This window comes from Dendroctonus ponderosae, unplaced genomic scaffold, assembly GCF_020466585.1.
Source record: "Dendroctonus ponderosae isolate FM_Combo_2020 unplaced genomic scaffold, Dpon_F_20191213v2 Dpon_F_20191213_7, whole genome shotgun sequence".
Classification (NCBI taxonomy): Eukaryota; Metazoa; Arthropoda; class Insecta; order Coleoptera; family Curculionidae; genus Dendroctonus; species Dendroctonus ponderosae.
The window spans coordinates 10,830,595-10,854,888 of NW_026018916.1; the positions used below are offsets into that span (position 1 = coordinate 10,830,595).

At 35.1% G+C, this 24,294-nt stretch overlaps 4 protein-coding genes across 8 annotated transcripts; 3 read left to right on the forward strand and 1 right to left on the reverse strand.

Moving 5' to 3' along the window:
* Positions 1-147: 147 nt before the first annotated feature.
* Positions 148-8,468, forward strand: LOC109543194 (mucin-2). Its single transcript, XM_019912773.2, has 2 exons — positions 148-253; positions 4,250-8,468. Exons 1-2 carry the CDS (start codon positions 240-242, stop codon positions 8,184-8,186), a joined length of 3,951 nt encoding a protein of 1,316 aa, XP_019768332.2. The 5' UTR covers positions 148-239; the 3' UTR covers positions 8,187-8,468.
* Positions 8,469-9,690: 1,222 nt separating this feature from the next.
* On the forward strand, positions 9,691-13,754 carry LOC109543152. Its single transcript, XM_019912713.2, has 2 exons — positions 9,691-9,793; positions 11,861-13,754. Exons 1-2 carry the CDS (start codon positions 9,774-9,776, stop codon positions 13,395-13,397), a joined length of 1,557 nt encoding a protein of 518 aa, XP_019768272.1. The 5' UTR covers positions 9,691-9,773; the 3' UTR covers positions 13,398-13,754.
* Positions 13,755-13,876: 122 nt separating this feature from the next.
* Positions 13,877-18,377, reverse strand: LOC109543153 (nuclear receptor-binding factor 2). Of its 4 annotated transcripts, none has more exons than XM_019912715.2 (7): positions 18,093-18,377; positions 17,815-17,981; positions 17,360-17,547; positions 17,142-17,303; positions 16,869-16,964; positions 15,468-15,560; positions 13,877-14,206 (listed from the first exon to the last, which is right to left on the reverse strand). In XM_019912715.2, exons 1-7 carry the CDS (start codon positions 18,120-18,122, stop codon positions 14,064-14,066), a joined length of 879 nt encoding a protein of 292 aa, XP_019768274.2. In that variant the 5' UTR covers positions 18,123-18,377; the 3' UTR covers positions 13,877-14,063. The 4 variants fall into 4 exon arrangements, with proteins under 4 accessions (XP_019768274.2, XP_019768273.2, XP_019768276.1 ...); XM_019912714.2 differs by having other exon boundaries at positions 13,877-14,212; positions 18,093-18,375; XM_019912717.2 differs by lacking the exon at positions 16,869-16,964 and having other exon boundaries at positions 18,093-18,374.
* An 8-nt stretch (positions 18,378-18,385) lies between these two features.
* LOC109543151 (nonsense-mediated mRNA decay factor SMG7) lies at positions 18,386-24,205 on the forward strand. 2 transcript variants are annotated; one of them, XM_019912712.2, is made up of 13 exons: positions 18,386-18,452; positions 18,773-18,901; positions 18,955-19,171; positions 20,282-20,559; positions 20,622-20,807; positions 20,861-21,225; positions 21,312-21,455; positions 21,526-21,718; positions 21,817-21,941; positions 22,056-22,252; positions 22,311-23,204; positions 23,269-23,527; positions 23,773-24,205. In XM_019912712.2, the coding sequence occupies exons 2-12, from the start codon at positions 18,870-18,872 to the stop codon at positions 23,515-23,517; spliced, it is 2,880 nt and encodes a 959-aa protein (XP_019768271.2). In that variant the 5' UTR covers positions 18,386-18,452; positions 18,773-18,869; the 3' UTR covers positions 23,518-23,527; positions 23,773-24,205. The 2 variants fall into 2 exon arrangements, with proteins under 2 accessions (XP_019768271.2, XP_019768270.2); XM_019912711.2 differs by lacking the exon at positions 18,386-18,452 and having other exon boundaries at positions 18,622-18,901.
* The last annotated feature ends 89 nt before the right edge of the window (positions 24,206-24,294 follow it).

Consider the following 24,294-nt stretch of genomic DNA (forward strand, 5'->3'; position numbering starts at 1 on the left):
GATTTTAAAATAAATTTTAAGCATGAATATAGCGCTCTAGAATGTCAGTTTTATTTTGCATTACCATATCAAATACTCAAATAATGTATAACAAAAATACGACAATAATTTTTTAAGCAATGCCACATTTTAGATTTTGCAAAACGCTTTAAATTCCGTAGGAAATTCTTTGCATAAAATGTATATGCATGTTATTTGAGTTTCAAAGAGTTTTCTGACCGAGTAGAGAGTACTTCAAAATGAAACTTTCCAGGTAAATATTTTATTTGCAATATATTAGGTAAATTAAATTGATAGGACTGCAGATTGAGACAAAGATTATAATGTTTCAAGCTCAAGCATTAAATACATATTTTTCTCAATCGGTGTATGTTATTTACAGAGTGTTTGCTAAATAAATTAATTCCTTACTGCATCTAAGTACTTTTTAATGTATTTTCTCATGCATATGTTACGGTTACTGTTTCAATTGATGTCAATCTCAATATTACCCAGTTACTATCCAGAATTGCATGTTTGGTTGGTCAATATCCGAAAATTAGTTAATTAGCTATCATATAGAAGTCTTTAGTAATACATTCATTTAGTAATCCATTCAACATGCCAGAATAGACAGTATCCAGATAATGTTAATAATTCAAAAGTGGGCATGTGTGTTAAATTGAAGATTAACCTCTTAATGTCGATATCAGCCAAGTTCGAAGTTTAACCGTAACATATATTTGCCATGTTCGAAACCTTTATTTGATTTATATCTAAAGTGTTAAACTTATGATTTAAAAAATACATGTATTAATATTACGAAAACCATGAAACCGACTATCAACTAACCAGTAACTTCCAGTAAGGAGTGCTTCAACTTGCCAAACACATTGTAAAAAGGGTGGTCCGTAAAGAATACGTTAGTTATAGTGTAACTTCAGATTTTTTTGTAATTTTCTTGTAATTTATCCAAACATGCCTTAGTAAAATATTGCAATAATACCGGGCGTTAAGTTCGTATTTCCATCTCAAATGTATTCCATAATTTCACTTTAAATCGTTCAAAAAGTTGTAACAATATGTTTTTTATGGTGGAAATGTCGAATTTAAACCTTTACTAAAATAAGAACAGGTACTTAAAGTTTTAACATATCTTTTAGAGAACGCCATGCACTCTACGGTGTTTGGTTATTTTTCATCAAAACTTTTTTATTGAAACCAATTTTTAATAACGCATTTGCTAAACTGGTCGTTTCTCCAGTAAAAATGTACGAGTGTACTGTTTGTTATCGATAAACCAGCTCGTTTTTCTATATATTTCACTAGGTATACGGCAATATGTGGTTTCATGATTATGATTAAACCAGGTCTTTTTTAATAAATGTCCGATATTTCACAGGGCGATTTCACCAGTATATTTAAAGTTAAATAGTCATGGGTCGCAATCCAGCTGCAGGGCGCTAAAAGATTAATGTAAATTTTTGTTTCTTCTAAATAATTTTTCAAATAATATCGGTAATTGGACGAAACTTAAAATGTGATATTGGTTTTGCTCTTGCATGTAGAAAAGCTACATGTCTTTCTTTGATGAGCCCTAACTTTTTCTCGCAAGCTTGTATCTTATTTTTGAGGAAAAAAATCAATTGGTCTATTATTTATTTTACGCGAAAAAGATTTTATGAAAAGTCGCTAAAACCTCGAACGATGTGTTTTTCAAAAAGTGAAACAATTAGGAAACTGCCTAATCTTTTCAATTATCATAAAAATGTTAACAATATGATCCTTTCCCCCGTTACAAAAGGTTTTCCGTTTCCCACGTTACAAAACCCCCAAATGCCAAGTTGCGTCCAAATATCGCTATTATATCGAAAATTACTTAAAAAACAACAAAAATTAAACTAAATTTTATAACAGCTCAGTAGCTCGATAAGCAAAGCCTTGCAGACCTATTCTTATATGGATTTTTATTTTAAAAATAATAAAAGACACCTTGTATATTGCTAAATATGCAGGTTGTAAATTTTCTATACCAGCTCGTAGCCCAGATCTTAATACCTTAAATTTTTACTTTGGGAATCCATTAGATATACAGGGTCTCTCGTAAGGACATGATCAAAAAATCACTGCAGCATTTCTTGGTTCAAAAGAAGACGACCTAATTTTTATTAAGAAAAAATGTCTGGCTCGTCTGCCATGGATGGCCAAAGTTCTTAAAAACATTTTTTTTATGGTGAGGATTATGTGATGGATTTTAATGAAATTTTGAATGTGTTCCTTTGTAAGATGTTTTGATGAAACAACTGAGTTTGTCTGCATTGCGCAAGTGATAAATTATTGAGTGTCTTGGTACAAAAACTACTAGAACTTTTTATTTGGTCACTGTAATCAGCTGATGTTTTTTGAGCATGCACTACTCCTTTTTGGACATTTTTGGGCTCTTTGTAAAATCTTCTGGCAAACGTAGTTATTGCGAAAAAAAATTTTTGTTATTTTATTGTTATTATATAATTATTATTTAATGTTATTATTTAATAATTCGAGACATTAACAGCAAACAGAATAAATCTGAATTTAGACATTAACTGGATAACTTAATTTCAATCGTTTTATAATTTTTAATTTACCCATAATATCAAGGTCTTAAGTCCGATTGTCTTTTGTAAGCGTTTTATTCCGAATTACGTTCATCAGAAATCTCACGAAAAGAAGGAGCCAGTTTTTAGCAAAATGTGGCTTTGACGTAGAAATGTACAGCGAGTTTCATTAAAATCTCACCATTCTCCCGATATCTCAAAAACATATTTTTTTGAAGGGCTTATAGCAAACGAGCCAGACATTTTTTCTGCATAAAATATGAAAAATTCAAATATACATAGCTTTCCCCATAAGCTTCGTTTTCGAAATAAACAGCGTCAAACTTTACCTTAAAAAATACAAAATTCTGCAAAACGGTTTGATAAATTTTAATGAATAGTGTAGGGTGTGAATAGAATAATAGGGTGTGAACGGATAGTGGGTGTGAAAGCTGTAAGAGGCGAGTATTTTACTTTTTGTTCCTTGCATACCGCTATATCTTTAGATATTTATGAAGATAAATTGAACGACACTGGTTTTTTAATGAATCAAACATATATCTTAATTGATGGTTGAATTCTGAGGAAAAAAGCACACTTTGATAATGAAATTTCACATTAGTAAAACAAAGAACTAAACAGTTTATTTTAAGAATTATCTTCATTTATAACAGATTTAATATGTATTTATAATAGTTGCTGAAAAATTCTAATTTTTTTGCAATGATGCTATAATAAGCACCTCCGTATAAGACCCAAGTAAATTTTTATTTTTTTATATTAGAGCAGGATTTCAAGTGCTAAAAGGGTATTTTACTTTGAAAAATGCAATATTTAAATAAGGAAATAATAAAATATATTGGTTATTTTATATACATATAAAGACTAGATTAGTACCTGAGCAAAAGTCAACAAAAAGTACGTAATAAATTGAAATTTCCGATTAGTTGGTTCATTGCTCTCATACATGGCCTAAAAATTCTAAAATAAATAAAGTTCATGCGTTTATTGATTGTTTAAATAGGAAATACATATTTCAAAAACGGACTGGTTTTTGAAATATTGCCGATTCTGAATTGATAACAAACAAGTAGACTTTTTACGTTAAAAATAATCATCCCAGCAAATATACCATTCAAAATTCCGACAAAGCTTTCGTTTCCTAATCCTACAAAGTTTTGATAAAAAAATAACCACCAATCAGCATAGCGTGCGAAACACAGTTTAAAAATAAGTTCGGATTAAAATTTGCCGCCACTAAACACTTATTGCTCCAACTTTTTTGCGAAATTTCAATTAATATTGTAAATAGGAGCACTAGGAGTTGTAAAATATGTAGGAAAGTTAAATCAAATTTTTATTTGGAAATCTCAAATCTGCAGTTGCACTAAGACGTACTGAATATAGACTACCCTGTATATACTCTTATTAGTAATCAGTTTTATTAACTTTATAAATTGCGATACATTATCTTCAATTTGATTGATTAACAAAACAATAAAATTACTTATTTGTCAATTAAAATCATATCACGCATTCAAGTCGTTTTATCTACATTATCAGACAAATGGCTTCTTCTTCAACAAAACATACATATTTTACAGCTAAATAATTAGACTACATGAAGTGGACATAATAAATCAGATATTCATCCAATCTGAACTAGCCTAAACTGAGTTTTTTTTATATTTCAGTTTGAAAAAAGCCCACATTCACGACCAAACACATGGCGAAGTAAAACGACGACGACTACTAAGTTACATTGAAGCATTATTTGATGAAACAATTGAAGTCATAAGTGAAGAGGTGAAGCCACGCTCATTACCCCGAAATAACCCATACATCTTCGATCTAAATTTAGTAGTTCGAACAGCATCTGGACATGAAGAAAACTTCAACTGGATCGTAAAGGCCTTACAAGAAGACCCCAAGGCAACAATAACCACAAGGTACGATGTACAGGCTAGAATGACAAAGGAAATTCAACTAGTCGAACATTTTATTGATGCGGTCACAGGATATCAGAGTAGCATAATCAACTTAACTACCACTTACGAATCTTTATTTCCAAAAATGTATGGCTGTGGCACGTCGGGGAAAAAAGGGCATAAAGAAGCTGACCAGTTCTCAGTGCTAATTTACGAAAACTTAGATTCACTTGGCTACAACTTTGAAGATCCATGCAGGGGCTTTGATATGCCCACTGTTGAAGTAGCTGTTAAAAATTTGGCATATCTACATGCTGTTCCTATTGCAATGCGTTTGAAAAATACTTTCAAGTTCAAAGAAAGATGCCTTCATTTGTTCAACGAAATCCCTGATGGATCAACGGTTAAAGATTATCATAAAGAGATTTACAGGAAAATGCGCATTGGTTTAGACAAGCATCGAGAACTGGAAGAGCATCGTCCCAAAATTGAAACATGGATCCAAATATCTCAAAGATACTCCTGGACGGTTAAGTTATTTGATTCATTAGATTGGTTCACCGTGTGCCACCCTAGATACTCTATTCGTAATATAATGGTGCTGCGAGGTGAAAACGGCCAGCCTTTGAGCACTAAATTATTGGAAATGCATCGTTTGGAGTTCAATTCAGGTGTCAAGGATTTGATTTATTTTATGTTTACCAGCGTGGAGACAGAGGTATTAGAAACGAAAACTAATTTTGACAATATCCTGAAGATATATTATGAACATTTTATTTCAGTACTACAATGCCATGAAGTTGAATTAAAGGATATTGAAATATTTACTTTTTCAAGCTTTATAAAAGAGTTTAATACTATGGGACCGTATATGTTAGCTAACATTTTGTATACTTTGAGAACTATTGTTTATTCTAACATTGATGACAATGGCGAGCCTGTTCTAGAAAACGCATACCAAGAAAAGTTCAAAAAGATTATACAGAACTTTATTGGCCGCCAGTGGATTAGGGACCTTGTTCCAGATCGTAAGTCTTCATCCCCGCCGCAAGCGCCAGGCGGGCCGCCGCCCCCAGGCGATCAGCAACCTCCAGGCGAGCCGAAACCTCCAGGTGTCCCGCAACATCCAGCTGAACCACAGCTTCCAGCCGCGCTACAACCTTCAGGCGAAAAGCCTACAAGCGCGGCGTCAAAAAGCAAAACGCCTAAAACACCTAAAAGTGCCACCACGGGCGCATTGACTACAAGCTCACCAGCTACCAACGTGCCGCCTACAAAATCACCAGCTACAGGTGCACCTTCTTCAACAGTATTGACTAGAAGAGACAGCAAAAAGGATAAGAATAAAGGTACAGCAACGACTACCACGACTGCAGCAACTAAAGCCGCACCGTCAGTAAGTGCGTCTAAAAGCGCACCAGCTATCAACGTGCCACCTACCAAATCAGTGGCTAAAAGCACAGTAATTAAAAGTGCACCACCTTCAACCGTATTGCCTAGAAAAGGAAGCAAAACGTCTAAGAATAAAGGTACAACACCGACTACCACGACTGCAGCAACTAAAACCGCACCGTCAGTAAGTGGAACGGCTACCACAGGCGCATCGACCATAAGCTCACCAGTTACCAAGGTGCCGCTTACCAAAGCACCAGCTTCGAGCACGGTAACTACAAGTGCACCACCTCCAACCACCTTGTCTAGGAGCGGAAGCAAAAACTATAAGAAAAAAGCTACGACTGCCACCACTGCAGCAACTAAAACCGCACCGTCAGCAAGTGCGCCCCCTGTGAAGGCACCTTCTGGAGAGGCACCGCCTTTACCACCACGGCCTTCCAGCCACGCAGCAACTTCCAGCTTGCCGAAGGTTCCTCCTAGAAAGCTAACTCCAAAAACACCGCTAGCAAGCGCACAGTCGCCAAAAGCACCATCTTCAAGCTCACCACGTGTGAGAACCGCGCCTCCAAAGACACTGTCACTGCCTTTGAATGTTTCTCCTCGAACGACACCACCTACAAAGAAAACGCTTCCAAAGGCATTACCCTCAAGAGTACCACCTACACCTCCTCCAAGGAAACCGTCACTCACTTTGAGTCTCAAGTCTCCAACGCCTCCGGCTCCAACGCCTCCAGCTCCAAAGCCTCCAGCTCCAACGCCTCCAGCTCCAACGTCTCTGGCTCCATCGCCTCCGGCTACGAAAGTAACGTCACCAATGGCATCACCTTCAAGAGCAGCACGTTCAACGCTATCGCCAGCGCCATCACGGCCACCTCCACTGTGGAGCGCAGAGCATCCAATGAGATTTGCACCAGTTACACGTTTCCGTTGGAGACGTCCAAAACCATTCTCTGCAGGCACCCCATTTATAATTGTAACGCCTCCAAGGATATCGCCGCCTCCGAGTCCAGAGCCTCCAGCACTTCCTCCAAGGCAAAGGTCTCCAGCGAGATCATCTTCAAGCGAACGACCTACAAGGCTATCGCCTCAAAGAACGCTTTCACCGACTTGGAGGCCACGGCCTCCACAGAGACCGCCTGGAATCCCGACGCCTCCCATAACACATTCACCGTCTTCTAGTGCAGATCCTGCAACATCTCCTACAAAACAAACGTCTTCAGGGGCCTTAACTTCAAGCTCATCATTTAGAAGGCTATGGCGTCGAAAAACACATCCTCCTTCTTCGAGTCTAGAGCCTGCAGGGACATCTCCTACAAAGCAGACGTCCCCACAGACATCAACTTTAAGCGTACTACCTACAACGCAACCGCATCCAAGAACACCTTCACCATCTTTGAGTGCTGAGCCTGGAACGACATCTCCTACAAGGCAAACGGCCCCACAGGCAACTACCTCAAGCACACCACCTGCAATGCAATCGCCTTTAAGTACACCTTCACCGCCTTCGAGTGTAGAGCTTCCAACGACATCTCCTACAGGACAAACGTCTTCAAGTTCATCAATCTCAAGCTTATCACTTTCAAGGCTATGGCATCGAAGTAAATCTTCAACGTCTTCGAGTGTAGAGCGTGAAACGACGTCTCCTACAGAGCGAACGGCCTCACAGGCATCTACCTCAAGCACACCACCTAGAAGGCAAATGCATTCAAATACACCTTCACCGCCTTCGAGCGCAGAGCTTCCGCAGACATCTCCTTCAAGACGAACGTATCCAAGTGCATCAGCCTTAAGATCATCATTTAGAAGGCTATGGCGTCGAAGAAAATCTTCACCGTCTTCAAGCGCAGTGCCTGCACCGACATCTCCTACAGCACAAACGACTTCACAGGCATCTACCTCAAGCACACCACCTGCGAGGCAAACGCCTTCAAGTACACCTTCACCGTCTTCGAGTGCAGAGCCTGCACCGATATCTCCTACAGCACAAACGACCTTACAGGCATCTACCTCAAGCACACCACCTGCAAGGCAAACGCCTTCAAGTACACCCTCACCGTCTTCGAGTGCAGAGCTTCCAACGATATCTCCTACAAGTGAAACGTCTCCACGTGCATCAACCTCAAACGCACCGCCCACAAGGGAAGCGTCGCCACGTGCATCAACCTCAAACGCACCACCTACAATGGCAGCGGCTCCACGTGCATCAACCTCAAGATCACGACCTAGACGAAGATCTCCTTCACCGTCTTCGAGTTCAGAGACAGTCCGACTTACTTCAACTAGAAGTGAAACGCCGCCAAGCGCATAGCCTATCAGCTTGTAATGTCCAAGTGGATTCGAAAACTAGAACCGACGAAACTCTTGATTATCAGAAAGTAAACGTGACTATTTGTATATACTTATGTATATATTTGTATATACTTATGTATGTTCGTATTTTAAACTCATGAGTGATCATATATTTATGGTGTTCGTTTTGCATGTATGTAATGTGTTCATTCCTTTTTGAATTATTTCAGTTTTATATGAATACTTATTAATATAGGGTCTATATTAATAAAATATTTGAAATAAAATGTCTAGACTATAATCCATGTTTTTTAGTATGATTTCCTCTCCAAAAACCAAAAAGCCGTAAGTTTTAATATCGTCGAAATTGCTTGTATTTAAAACTAGTGTATTTCACGATAATAATTGTTACTACAAAGTGACTCAAATTTAAGTTGCACACCAAATTAACATTTTTTTTTAAATACAATGCGCTACTCTTAACTAACTAACAGTACTCCACGCTAAAGTGCAGGTGAGTTTAATGCAAATTACCTCTTCTTTAAGAAACCGATGAGGTCATAGATATGCGTGGAATATTAAGTAGAACTGAATTTCTCCTAACTTTCTAAAAAATTACAAATCTATAACTGTAAATTGTAATTCTAAATAAAGCCTTTCTATTTTGTCATTTTATCTTTTTTTTATTCTTCGACTATTTAATACACTATAAAAATAATGTCGATTGCTTCAATTGAGATCCCGATGTTAATATTTTGTCAATGTGAGATTTTTGCTTTTTGCTGATTTTCAAAGTGCTGCAAGTCCGTTTGAAGTTATTAAAGTTATAAATTTTTTTTAATCAGAATTTTATAAATTTAAACCGATTTTATATTAAATAAAAACAAAATTAGTGTAATAAAACGTATCCATATTTTTTAAATTATTCAAATGCGAAAGAAGCATATAAGGCCTATTTAAATATAATAAAAAAAATACAAACCAAAATCTTAAAGATAATCAATAAAAATTATTTGCCGGCAAATAGTTGTCCATTAAATGTCGAACAATTGTTGGCACTTGGCGCCTTGCTTATCACTATAATGACCTAAAAGAAATTTGTATAAATAGTGCATCCAAGACGAGACACAAAATAGTATAAATATCTAAGATGAAGAAAGTCATCAGTCTCTCTAATGACAGAAACTAAAAGGAATTCTAAAAGAAAACATTAAAAAACTAAGTCATATTTATGGGGCAAGCTGAGGATATCTATGTACAGATAGTTTGTCTATCTTTTTAAGATTACTATGTTATATCTGGTTAAATAAATTGAAATTGAAACCTCAAATATCTCCATATTAAATAAAATACTCAATGAAAACGGTTCATATATAAAAGTCAACTCAACAAAATGCGGTTGAGTATTTTCAACAGCTGTATTTTAACATTGACTGTATCATATATTTGCAAATAAAATTTACCAAAAATTTGACTTTTTTGAGTAATTTCACATTCTGGTTTTTGCAAAATACTTTCAATTCTTTCGACTGTTCGTTGTATGCCATTTTATGTGCTGTGTTAAGTGTAATTGAACGTACTTTCTGACGGAATTTAAGATTTCAAAATGTTGCATAGGTTTTCCAGGTAAATATTTTATTTGTAAGTTAATTGCCTAGACTACGTGTTCAGGTTTTGTGGTTTAGCAGTTATTTTAGCAGGACTCTGAGACCCGATAGAGCATTTTATTTAAACTAATTTGTGATATAGAGACATATCCCAGAAATCGCTTCGTTTTTGAAATACAGGACCTTAAAGTTTTTTATAAAGTTTACCACACAGTTCCTACAGTTTTTGTGATGATGATGATGTCTAAAAGTTTCGGCATAATGCAAAATATTTGCATGCTGAAATTTTTGAACCATCGCAGAGGAATTTACTAATGTATTTAAAAGTCTCTACACTGGACGTAAAATCCAAATGTTATTGTAAATGTGCGGTCATTGGCGTAGGTACCTCAGAAATTTCTAAATGGCCAATTCTGATCTTTGAAAAAATCACCTTGCATGTTTCGAAATGTGGACCATGATGGGTAATCTGCGGTAGCAATTTTATTAAATCGTCACTGAAATTTTAGGAGCCGTGTGGAAAATATTGCAAAAATGAAGCGTTTCCATACACATGTTTAAGGACAAAGTATACTTGAAGTTATCTGCTCAAGTGCTCTAGCAAATTCCTGAGTTCTGCTAGCATTAAGTGACTCCCCCTGTACAACATGTCTAAAATTAAAATGATACACATGTTTTTCTAGTATTGCCCCCTCTTAATATGCTTAATTTTACGCAAATACCTACTCTGGCAACAAGTAGTTTGTAGGATAAGTTTAAGGCCCGTTTTTTTTTAAGTATTTTTATTTCATTATAAGTGCATACATTGTTATGAAGTTCGGTAGATTTTTTAACTCTCTTGTAGACATGTTAATAACAGCAAACCTTTATTAGTAAAAATTGACAATTTTTTTGTCATTGGCACTGGAGTTATAGTGATTATTCCAGCTTTAGCCAGTGATTAGAGATCGACGGATTTTTATAAGCAAAATTAATTCTTTAGTGAGGAATAATATACATAAATGAGATAAATAAACCGTGTAATGTCAGATCATTTAAGTTTTCCTGGCTGTATTTCCAATTTTAATATTAACAATATTCCTGGGTTTCAGTCAATTATTTAGATATCACAATTTATGCAATTTTCTTAAAAACGTTTGGGTGTTTTTCCACCACCATCCGTTTTGTATAGTTGTTAAAATATTTTGTATATTATTTTATTTGTTATACATATTTAAATACAAATTTTTCGGTCGCCTTTTCATTGCATTGGAACAGTACTTCCTTAGCAATTTTTACGGCATTAAGCTGAATATTCGATATGATATTAACTGAATTCAATATTATAGTTATTATTATTATTAGTCAAACAATATTATAGTTATATTTTTCTGGTTACCATAGTCGATTGGTACTTTGGCCAACTTATTTATGTCACTTTCTCGATTTTTTGTCGTTGAATTGTTCTCTCTGCCTTATGTTTTTGTTCACTGATTTTTGGAAATCAATACAAAAGGAATTCGCTCTGCATTTTTTTTGCTTTTTCGAATAGGACTTTCTGGCCATAACAAACAATGTTTCAATGAAGTGTTTAGGTCGCTTGAGTGACCAAATAAAATTACTGAATTGTCCGATGTTCGCCTAAAACGTTTAMTTAYTKGGYTTTCCAACTCTCGAAGCAAGACAATTAGGAATGTCAACTATACAAATATCTGCTGTATAAAACTGACTTTCAGCAGATCAAGATGTTTTTCTTMTTKYTGYKTSAAWAMSYYYTYTYWRGGCTTTTCRTTCAAAAATTTATACTGACTAGCAGATCTTCTTTRCTGCGTGAAAACCCCCTTTTAAGSCTCCAGAGGGGCATACCATATTTTTCGCACTACCAAATGTGTTTTAAATTTTTAAAAAATTGTTAATTTTATAATAAAAAATGYGTCTTAAAGCTTGAAAARTACKGTAAACATCTGMAAAGCTTTTGATTATTTTTTTCACATGAAAGCTAAATATCCAGAAGGTTATTAGGGAATTTATTAGCTTAAATAATCAGTAAAATAYATGGAAAATKTATAGATATTAACTRAATAATAGATTTGTTATTTKATTTCAGTTTGGTTGGAACCCTCAATCGCAACCAACCAGAGACCGAGGTAAAACGACGACGATTAAAGCCATTAATTGATGAAGTAGCTAAGGGATCAACGGTAATTACAAATGAACGGTACCACCAACGATCAGTAGCTGGAAGGAGCCCTTGCGTTCTGGAACTTTCTATGACAGTTCGAATGACAACCGGAACTACTAAGGTCAACAGATGGATATTAAAGGCAATACAAGAAAATCCCAAGGCACCAATGACTACAAGATACGATGTTCACACCAGAATGACGAAGGAAATAGCGATTTGCAGTAAACTTTTCGACGCGATCGGCGATTATCAAAAACGAGTAGGAATAGAAACTACGTATTTCAATAGTCTATTTCCACACATGGTTGCAACTCGCCTTAATCTCACGCCAACACGTTCACGACCTGATAGATACTGTGTTATAATTTATGATGATTTGGATCCACTGGGCTACCATTTTGAAAATGCATGCACCGGCTTTGATTTGCCCACCGCTGAACTGCTGGTTAAAAATTTGGCATTTATGCATGCAATTCCCATTGCTATGCGTTTGAAAAATATATTCCAATTCAAAGAATCAGTCATGCATATGCTGAACGAAGTTCCTGATGGAACAGACATCAAAGACCATTACAAACAGATCTACAGGGATATGCGATTGGGTTTAGATAATCAGCCAGAGCTTGAACCACATATGGAAAAAATTCAAGCTTGGATAGAGTTATCTCAAAAGTTCTCTTGGACTTCTAAGGTGTATGATACATTGGATTGGTTCACCATATGCCATCCTAGATATTCCATTCGAAATATAATGGTAAAGCGAAATGAGGATGGTATGCCTACAGAGAGTAAAATATTGGAACCACATCGTTTGGAGTTCAATACAGGTGTCAAAGATTTGGTTTATTTCATGTGCACCAGCATAGGGACAGCGCTTTTACGAGATCACTTTGATGATATCATTGATGTTTATCACGATCACTTTATAACAATACTACTACAGCACAACGTTGAGATTGAGCAAATAGAAAGGTTTAGTAAGGAAAAGCTTATGAACGAATTGAATGCTATGGCACCCTATACGCTAGCTGACATCTTATATACATTGAGAACTATAATTTGTGATGGGTTTGACGCCAAAGGCGAGCCTATTCTAGACCGAGATTATCGAGTTAAGTTTAAAGATATCATACTGTTGTTCATTGCGAAGCAATGGATTACAGAAATTCCTACAGATCCCCGGCCTCCAGGCGGTCCACAGCCTCCAGGTGAGCCTCCGCGTCAAGGCGATCCACAAGGTGCAGCCGAGATACAAATTGAAGGCGCTCAACAAGCTCTAGCCCAGCTACTGATTGGAGGTGATTTACTAGCTCCAGACCAGCTACAGATTCACGGCGAACAACAGGGTGCGGCTGCGCTACAGCTTGAAGACGACCCACTGCCTTCATGCTCCGAAATGCAATCATTTTCTGAATACCCGCCGACTTTATGCTCGCCGTCCACACGCTCATTCATCTAAAGCCTGCTACACGGGTAAAAGCTTATTGACTAGATATGTAGGTGATTCCAATACAGATATTTTATACAAGACACTAAATCATTTAAAGCGACCAAAATATATTCCAATCAAAATTTAATTGCGATTTGAAAAATTTTAACCGACAAAACTCTTCTACTTAGAAAGTAATTGTGACCATTTGTGAATTTTATGTATCTTGTTATTTTAAACTCGTGGATGTAACATGCTATTTGCTCTCTTTGTGTGTGTAGATTTACATTTTAAAATTCTTTTAGGAACGTGTCAATTTAATGTGAACATTCATTAATATAAAATTCATATTAATAAATTATTTTAATTAAATTGACAAAAATGTAATACTAGTTTTATTTGGGTAATTCTAACTATTTCATTTTCCTCCAAAGAAAGATGATTAACATCCGATTTGTGTAATGAACAATAAACCTCCTCAAAAACAAAAAGCATTAAAACAGCAATAATATGGAATATTTCTATATTCAAATAATTATTGTGTTCTACATATAAATTGTTTGTTTAAATTAACTAACTATTTACTTATCAAATGTCGGCATCGAAGTTAGATTATAAAGTTGAAAATAAAATTTTAAATAAAAATACTATTAAACGCGAATAATAATATTAGCAATATTAATAAATATCTCTCAACTAATCATCCTTTCTCAATAGTCGGGAACTAACCTCTGGGATGCTAAACTTTTTGAAGGTGGTAACATCTAATGGAGGCATGACTAAACTTTCTAATTTAGGGAAGGACTGCAATTCTGCATATTCGGGCCTCAGATCAGCAGCTGCAACTGAATATTCCTGTGCGTTAAATTGATATGCATTTATTTGGGAATCTGTCGTTTATTTAAATGAAAACAAAATATATGTCCCTATCACAGATACATATTTACAAAATGTGATTGGAAGTGATTCTGGAAAAGCTTATAGACTATAATATTCGGATGTGACTTAGCTTTTGTTTTCGGAAGAAGCACAAAGTGAAGTGAGTACTGCTGGTGCCGGCTGCCGTCTTATTAATACTTTTTGAATTCGTTAGTTCGATTGCGTTTGTAAGTGCTCTAGCAGAGTTCTTAAGGAACTGAAGCTTTATGTATTGTCTAGTTCGTCTTAGAAGACAAAGAGGATTCGGCTTCAGTATGGTCCCGTTGTGGGAGGTTATTCTATTTTGTTTGTATGTCGAGCAGTCTTTCGGTTATCCGTGTCGTTTGTTTCATTGTACAAAAGTCGGTTTGCTGGATTGTGCAGTGGGATTTGCGGATTGTGCAGTGGCCTTATCATGTCAATTTGATCTTTTCGATTACGATGTTTTATTCGATGTATTTGCTCTCAGTATCTGTATGCAGTTGGCCAGAAGTCTACATATCGCTTTGTACGTTAATGATTGAAACTGTTTTGTTCTTAGATATTGCCTAGGTATTTGATATTTTCTATTGATTCGGTTATGTGATCGTCACTATAGATTTGGTGTTTATCCGTTTATCTTCATTTAAAGAACCATGATACATGAACAACAGGAAAACAATTAGAGAGCATTTACAAAAGACCCTCTAGCTCTAAAATTCTTAGAGATAGTAACATACGGTTTTCGTCAATAATATTGTCATAAAAATCGAGGCTCAGACACCAACATCAGTTTTTCTCTATCTGGTATAGAAATAGGAGTTTCCATTTAAAAGTGTTCATTTTGGCCCACCACAACTATTAATATTGTTCTCAAGTTTTAAGCACAAATTGTAAAATGTGCTTGAGAATCGGTCATAACATAACAATAAGTTAAATGGAAAGCGGGTACTTTAATTAATAATTTTGATAGCAATAAAGACGAATTAATTTATTTAAATAGTTATTTCGGCATGTTTTTAAAATCTTTTATTTGCAACATGAAACACCAAAAGCACCGAATTTTTGTGACTGTTTAAAATACTTGCCTCTTCATATTAAAGATGGAACAATTTTTATATGAAAAAACATTTTATGCACAAAACCTCTAACTTTTAGAAAAAAACTTTTACAAAAATCAGAAATATTATGGCATGAACTCACCTTGACTGCATGATTTCTCTAATTCGAGGTCCGTAATTTGCGCCTTCAAATCATCAATCAATATATTTCTGTCATCCAGTGCAATAAGCAAATCTGGAAAAACAATATTTTTATCAAGTTTCCGGTAGGCAGATCACATCTTGAATACATTGTTGGTTTTAGCATCAGCTTTAATCCCAAATTATTTTTTCGAAGCCAGAACCGACCAATCCAAGTACCAAGAAAGGGTCAATGAATAAACTTAATTTCGCTAAATATTAGTATTGTATTTGCATTGTCTTGTAATTAATATAAATAAATTAAGAAATGACTAGTAAAGTACCTATGGGTATCATTGAATCTTCATCTGCAACTTGCCAAAGTTGAGCAAAAGTTCAAAGCTCCTAATTGCGCTAAGAACTAACATCGCAAAAGCTGAAACTATCATGAACATCGAGCAAAAGTATGAGCCGCAAATCATGTCAAACTTAAGATAAATATTCCGATGCTGTTAATGGTGCGAGCAAAGAGACACATTTACAAATCAGGATCTGGTTTGACTGGTGATGTGCCATTTAGGAAATGTTTACAGAACATATCAAGCTTTAAAAGCTCAAAGTTTCATAAACATGAAGCCCGCGACTTATCCAAGAACTCCTATGAAATTCAAGTAAATTATTCCGTCGCTCTTTTTTCCCCGAGTTTTCATACAGCTTTGAGCATAAGCATAAAGCTTCTTTAAACTAACCCTTTATTGACTATTAATAAGGAAAGTAGAAAAAATCATATTTTGTTAGACTTTTAATGGCTTTTCAGGTACGTTATTGCAGTTGTGTATATGTATTTACAAGGTACTCTGAAAAGTCTCCTATCAAGGCATGATTCTACATAAAAAGTTAATGTCTGAAGTTTATATAGCAGTTTTCCAAAATCTTTGAATGACTTTGAGTTGAGATTTTATCTACATTCAATTTATTTATCGGTCCGTGTGTAGCGAATCTTAAGTATCCCTAGAATAAAATAATATAAAGAAACTCGTAAGTACAATAGCCGTTCCATAGATTTTCCAAAAAAAAAAACGAAAATCAATTAATATTTCAGCCCTCAATTTAAATTAGTAGATTACAGTATTAATAAGTCTCAAAATAGTTACTGCAATTAGGTGGTTGTGTTTAGCTTGGAGAAGAAATCATAATGAAAGCCAATATAGTATTTCAATAGAAAATAATAACAATTGACAACAAATTTTCAGAACAACTGATAATATCAGCAAATTATATTAAATATTAGTGATGATTTATTGTACAGGTTTGTGTTATTTAACTCAAAAAGCTGTAAAACACCACATAAATATATGTGAAAATTAATAAAGCTGATTAAATGCTGACATGCATCAAAGAAGCAAATTTCCAATCTACCAACCTGCTTTATGATCATGATCAAGTTCCGATTTTTTAAGAACATGCTGTTTAAGTAGATGAATTTGATTTTTTCTCTCAGCTAAATCAATCAACAGTCCTGTAAAATAATTGACGCTAGTTCAGAGACTTAGATCTAAAACTAATCTGTAGCTGGACCGTTTAGTTTCCAGGGGCTGTAAATTTGGACTTGTTTAAAAAATAAAGACTCGTTGCAACAATACGGCTGATGTTATAAAATTAAGTTTCCTTCAATTTCAAAGATGCAAATACCTACCTTGAACAAAATCTTTGAGTTGACCACTTAGTTCCCTTAGTTCTTCAATTACAACAGAATCAGATTTTGGATGTTTGCTTCCAACGATCAAAGGAGCTTCACCGTTTTCTTCATCCTCCTCAATAGGGCTATGGCAATGTCTGTCTGAACTGTTAATAATACCTGAATACAAAACAGCATATGTTGAAACCTGTTATGAGCTCAATTAAGAAAATTACCTCTGTCAGCCAGATAACATATCAATGAATCGTGAGATTCCAGATTCTTAAATATCCTGTCTTGCAAATTGTCAATTGTGTCTACTTGAAAGCATCTGGAGGTAATAGTTCCTGTGCTTCGAGGTAATAGTCGGTCTTTTGCTGTCCTCTCTAAGTAGGACTTTTTTATTTGCAATATGCGAACTTGTCTAAAAAAATTTTAATGGAAGGTAAACATGAAGAAACAAGGTGAATTCTTGTTTGGTAAACTAGAAAGTATACATTATATGATGTGCTACAGAGCCTTCAGATAAATTACCCTAAAAAATACACTTCGGAGGAAGGAAGTACGTGAAAGTTTGGGACAGTAGGTATAGACAGATTTGCACAGACTTTCAGTTTAGACAGAGACATAAGTTTAAGTTTAATAATTCGAAGTGTGGTGGTTTCATCTCAGATTACATTAGATTATATACCTTTCGGCTTTTTCTTTCTGCAGATTAATGGAGTCCAAAGCAATTTGATTTTTCGTTAACTCAAAACATTTCTGATAGAGCTCAAGAGCCTCCGAATAGCAAACAATTGCTTGATCCAGATTTTCCTGTTTCTCCAGCAGTTGAGCTTTACGTTCCAGCTGATGAGCCTTTAAATATTAAAAACTATATTGTACAGGATGGCTAACAAAGGGATTTCTAGTGTGTACACGTGTATGTCCTTACAGTAGAATGATCCTAGTCAATTTATCAGTACGTACTTTATTTAAAGGAGCCTGATCCATTTCCATTTAATAGCCTTAGCTTAAGACAAGAATTTTACCCAGAAAATAACGTCGCAGTACTACTCAGTCTTTGCACTGCGTTAAATGTTATTTATATCTTGTCTATGTTTATATATTACGTTTGCTTCTGTTGTATTAAGGAATTGTTTTCATAGATAACGCCTGAAACTGTTTTGACAATCAGATGTCAGCTGTTACTAGCGCATATATGCTAACTTGACTCGCTGTGTACGTTGTAGACGTAAACAGCGAGTCAAGTTAGCATATATGCGCTAGTGTCAGCTGTTAACAATATTTCCTTTGGAAGAAGAACTCTTGCCATGCTGCCAGTAATAAGTAAGGAATGGAACAAAAATCTAGTAATTTTAAGATAATTGCAATTATAAACATTCACTAGGCCTAAAGTAGTCCAGTGAATAATAAGTTCAATTTTTTAAGGCTAAATGAAAGCAACTAAAGACAGAGTTTCTAATTGGAAGCGTACATAGCGGCAACGTGGCTCACCAAAATTATGTCATTTTTGTCAATCTGTCAATCAAGATCAAGAGGAATGTTTGGAGCTGTTAAAGTGTAGATTAATGAATGTTATCCGGAATTTAAATTAGCAACCATATACATCAGTTAATATAAAACGTTTAGATTTTCTTCGTTCATAGATAGTGAGTGTGTTCGGATACAGTACAGTAACTGTAACCTGATCAAAGTCATACTCCAACCTTAAAATCTTGAGACTCAAACAATTAAGGACCGAATATGGGTTACAAGGTAGCGATACAAGTCCTCAAGTAAGTTTGCTACATTTAACTGACCGATAGTTAGTCATTGAAGTGTTTTATAGGCAGACAGAAGATCTCAAACCCAAAGTCCTTAAGAAAACTGATTTGCTCCATGACACTGAAGCATGGGAAAATCAACAGAAATTGCAGAACATTTATCATCGTGTTTTAATACTTGATCTGGAATATGCTTTGGATAAGAAAGTGGAGCAGGACCTTTGGAATATTGGGTTCAAAAATCATATAACTGAGTTACAGGAGAAAGTCCGGGACAAAAAGGTAAATATCCAAAGCGCCTATTCTTTAGCCTGTCGACGATTAACAAACTTGTTTAGACTTGGAATTATTTAAATATGTTCTTGTATTATTTCTTCACCCATAATGGAGATACTAGAAACAATAAATGTGCCAGAAATCATTCAAACAAGCAAATAAAATAATGTCACTCAAAATATCGATAATATTCCTGGATTTGATCCTCGATAATATTATTATCTTGGGGCTCTCATGTATACAGTATAGTGAGGAAATTAAATGAGGTTTAATACTCTCTCCGACTCTTGCTAAATTGTTCAGATCGGCAAGTGAAAAAAGCTATATATCATCAGACTTCCACGCGGTCATTATACATATATCATTATGTATACGGTTTTATAATAAACGCAAATATATTGAGATGAATTAGATATTTTCGGAATCAAAACTGGACAATACTGCCGCAAAAAATTAAACTTTGGTATTGCAATTTACATACAGAAGTGTGTACTATTTTTATATATGAATTGATCACTATTTCAAGGCTGATCACAAAGTCAATATTGACGCAAACATCTAACTATTCAATAGTTCAGCATAGTCTAAATTTGTGTGATATTCAACTTTATAACTCGTATTAAGAAGTACTTTTAGCAGTGCTCCCAATAGAATAGAAGATATTCAAAACTTAAATCCATTCAAAAACACTTGAAATTGCTGGCAGGTATCGAACCCTACACTCTAGAAGAGTATATTGCAAAAACTATGAGAGAGTAAGCAAATATTGTACTAATTCCTAATTTTTGTATGTTAAACTGGCACTCTTTTATTAGTCTTAGTTAGTTTGGAACAGAAAAAACATTCTGCGACATTTGTATGTATCGTGGCCAAGTCACAGTTCTTTGAAGACCGGCAGTAAAAGAAAGAATATGATAGAGTCGATACAGATACGAGTAATTTAATTAATTTAGTATTTTTTATCTGAGCTTCTGGCAGCTATTGTATTTCGTATATCCAAGTACTACAACTTTGGTAGAATCGGCTCATCTTTACTGAAAGAAAATATTCAAATTATTGTATCTTATACAACGATATAATCCAATTAACTTTTAACGCAATTTACTTGATTTTCAGAACCAACGTAGATCAGATTTCCAAGCGCTTTTAACTCGAACATTAGAGTCGGCCTCCGGATTTTATTTAATTTTATTGCAAGAATTGTGCGATAACTTTGATATTGATTTACCATTCAGACGCAGAGGTTCTATATATGGACAAACGTCGATTTGCAATGACCAAGTCACTGCCCCACAATTGGCCTCATGTTCATATATTTGTCAATATTGCTTAGTTCATTTGGGGGACATTGCCAGGTATAGAAACCAAAGAAAACAGGCCGAGAGCTTCTACAAGTAAGTATTTTCTAGGTGGTGAGTTTTTCAGTAATAGGTATACTAATTTTACTATTTTTTAGACAAGCAATTTTGGTATCGCCCCATAGTGGTCATCCTTATAATCAATTGGCATTGTTGGAAGCAAGTCAAGGAAACAAGCTATCAACAGTGTTTTATTATATTAGGGGTACATGTGTGAAAAACCCATTTCCTGCGTCCACAACAAATTTGAGGGGCATTCTGAACTTGGCAATAGACAAAGAAAGGTAAAATAATTCAATAACAGTTCATTCAGTTCAGTAAGTTATGCGTTTTTCAGTCCATTGGAAAGAATTCAAACTAAAATGAGTGTTAATGATTACATACAACTATTTCTATGTGCCCATGCTCATTTCCACTGTGTACTGGACATCAAGCAAGCTGCACTAGCTGTTCAGAGTTTAAATTCCGTGATGACTGCCTTAGTTGCTACACATAGTTTTAAACGACAAGAGCTTATTAAAATCACCATAATTAATCTGTATGCTCTTACATACTTGGGAAAAGACGAGTTTACCAAAGATGAGCTTAAAGTGAAAAATTTGATATTGGAGCTGATTGTAGGATCTCTCAGTTCCTTTTTGATGCCTGTTTACACATTGCAGAGTGACGAAAGCTTATTGAATTACTATGCTCTACCTGCACGTAATTATATATTCAATATAACGTTATCCTCACATTATGTCGCAGTGTGCATTAAGTATATTGTAAAAATTTTAATTTCCTTTCAGTGAAGTTGCTCATGTATTTTCTTTTTAACAAACCCGATTTGTTGAATAGTCAAATATTCAAGGAAAGAATGCAAATTTGGCCTAGTTTGTGCAAAATTGTGAACTCTGCCCAAAGCTTACTTGTAGGATTCAATTACAATAAATGTAAGTGTTAGAAGACACTATAATTTTAATGTCATGTAATGTAATACCCACCATTACCATTCCATTTTAGATGCAAAATGTTCTTTGCAAGAAGACAGAGATTTACAGGGCTTTTTACCATTGGAACAGAATTTTAGAGAATTCACTTTCAAAGTTGAAATAGAAGAGCGAGAAGTTGAAAATAAAGTTAGAATGAGGCGAATTATCGATTTGGCTAAATGGTTGAGCAATTATGATCTTGGTGGCACAAAGTTAATAACCTTGTAAGTTTAACAATTTATTAATTGAATTGTCATATTAATCGCTCACTCTCAACAACGATTTTAGCTGTTAAAAATGCAATTAATTTTGGTACTTGTAGGACAGAAATTAAAGGTCGTCTTAATTTCGAGCCAGTACTCTCACAGCCTGATCCAACCAATGAGCTTTTGATGGAAATGAAATCATTCACTTTTCAAGAACCTAATAGCAACAAAAATGTTAAAAGTGAGTTAATGTTCACTGCTTTAGTTATTTTAAATATTTACCGAGGACACATTTAAAAAAAGATAATCATTTAAGTGCTTGCAGGTGTTCTATACAATAATAATTCCATTTTAGCATTAGTTGAAAAGAAAAGTGGCATATTGAAACCGCAGGGATCTTTAGAGAAGTCAAGGGAAGAACGGGAAGGTAAAAAAAATACAGAGACTACAACTGAAAGTCTTCAAAAAAATTCAGAGTCGATTAAAACAAAACGCGCCAAGCAAAATGTGGTTTTGCAGAGTATATTCAAAAAACTAGAGGAAAACAAACAGGTTAGTTCATATTTAAAATGTGGTTTGTTGTAATTAGAATCGATAATAAAAATTGTAGGTGAAATTCAATGTTGAAGATCCACATCATTTAGAGAAAACTACAAAGTTTGATCAAGAGCCGTCCCTAACTAAGCCCCAGCAACCTCAATCTGTGCCTTCTCAGCAACTCAATAACCAATTCAGTAATCCCTCCTTAAGAACACAAAGTTTTAACCAAAATCATCCAGCTTTTCCTCAACAAAATCCATTGCAGAAACAACAAAATCCTACTAGTACTGACTATCTTACGAATTTGAGGAACTTGGGCAAGGGCGCTGACAACATGATGCCACAGTTTTCAAAAAGTAACCCATATTCCAATTTGCCCCAAGCTAATAATAGTCAACCTCAGCATGCACCTAATATAAAAGTACCTGCTTATCCTCCGCCATATAACATACCTCCACCCCAAGTAAATGGGTGGTTAAGAGAGGATTTGAAGCTGCCTTCCAGTGGGAATCAAAGTTCCTGGTGGGGTCAAAATATGTCTGCTCAAAACCATTCACCTCAAAACCAATCATATGCGCAGCCGATATCAAACGGTTACACTAACGGTTACAACCAACAAAGGCCAGCACCTTTAGATAATCAATCGACAAATTATTCAAACCCTAATATGCAATATTCAGTTCAAAGTCCGAACTACCCCATGCAGCAAGATACTTCAAACTATCCGGGAATGAGCTTTTCTCAAATGGGAGTTCCATATCAACGGCCTCTGATGAAGCCTCAAAATGGTTTGTCAAATTTGACCCCCAATGTGCCCTATGAACTGTTCAGTTCTCCTTGGGGCATGAATGCAGTAAATAATTTTACTAATGATGATGGAACACGTTCCTCAATGTCCATGAGGCAGGCTATGTTAAAGGAAGGTACAATACCTTTAGGGAGAATATCTGCGTCTCAGCAAATGGTTAGTGGGAGAAATATTACAAGCTTTTTTCCAATGTGTTGAACGATTCGCATGTTCGTTACAGGCGCCCCAATCACAGGAACTACTTTCGCAGAGCCCCGGCTATTCACTTTTCAACAGTTCTAGTTGGGCTCCTAATCTAGGAAATCAGCTAATGAACAACATTATTGGTGACAAAACTTCGCAGTTCAATGGCCCTCAACATTCGCTGTTCGGGGGACCAGGGCCTCAATCTTTAGCTCAGCTTTTGGAACATCAGCAAAACCAGATGAGCCCAAACCTTAGAAACTCCAATAGTAATCAGGATACGTAGTTGTTAATAGGTAAGGGATTGATTTCCACACTTGCACACCAGTTTTTTAACAATGCTGTTGTTTATTTTTACTTGAACTAAGTGTCAAGTAATTTTGCTAAATAACTTAATATTGAAATGCTTCTTAACACTACTAGGCCATTTTGATGCTAGAACAATTAAACTGAAATTCTTAGCTTGCTAAAGCAGTAGTGTAGTTGTTGGTGCTTATAGTGGTTTTTCCTGTTAAACTCAGTCTGAATTTCTTTTATGCAGATATGTGGGGCAGAGAGGCGTCCTAAACGAAATACATCGGAGTTTCAAAAGTGAAACGGTTTTGAAAAAGGTGCAGACTTATCGCTATATGTATCGGTAGTCATAAATTCTGATTTTTTCCTAATATTGAATTAGTGGATGCAATATGGCATTATTATAGAGAGAATTGCAACTCTTAATTAAGCAATATGGAAACAATATGTTAATGTAATCAACATAATACAAATGTTTCAAATCAACATATGTATTATAAAGGTTGATGCAATGTTTTTAAACGATTTTAAACATTTTGTGCGTCTAGATGTGGAAGTGTTAATTGATATGTTATTAAATATTATTAATGTGCTATTAGTAGAAGAAGATTCTGCTTAATATCTTTTTTTTTTGTTAAATATACCCACAGAGATGTGGTACAACACGATAATTCGCCCAACCACTTGTATTTTCTACACCTAGTTTCCAAGCAATTTTCCTGATTTTTCAATTTCCGCAAGAGCTTCATACTAAGACCTTTAAGTGGCT

Bases quoted from the DNA above. Each gene is read 5' to 3' on its own strand.
- LOC109543152 (XM_019912713.2), top strand. From the start codon at position 9,774: ATGTTGCATAGGTTTTCCAG.
- LOC109543153 (XM_019912714.2), bottom strand. From the start codon at position 18,122: ATGGAAATGGATCAGGCTCCTTTAAATAAA. The intron at 17,548-17,814 runs GTATATAATCTA...AAATTTTTTTAG, and splicing joins CAGAAAGAAAAAGCCGAAAG to ACAAGTTCGCATATTGCAAA. The intron at 14,213-15,467 runs GTGAGTTCATGC...AGGAATATTCAG, and splicing joins AGAGAAATCATGCAGTCAAG to TTGCAGCTGCTGATCTGAGG.
- LOC109543151 (XM_019912712.2), top strand. From the start codon at position 18,870: ATGGGTTACAAGGTAGCGATACAAGTCCTCAA. The intron at 21,226-21,311 runs GTAATTATATAT...ATTTCCTTTCAG, and splicing joins TTACTATGCTCTACCTGCAC to TGAAGTTGCTCATGTATTTT. The intron at 23,205-23,268 runs GTTAGTGGGAGA...TGTTCGTTACAG, and splicing joins TATCTGCGTCTCAGCAAATG to GCGCCCCAATCACAGGAACT.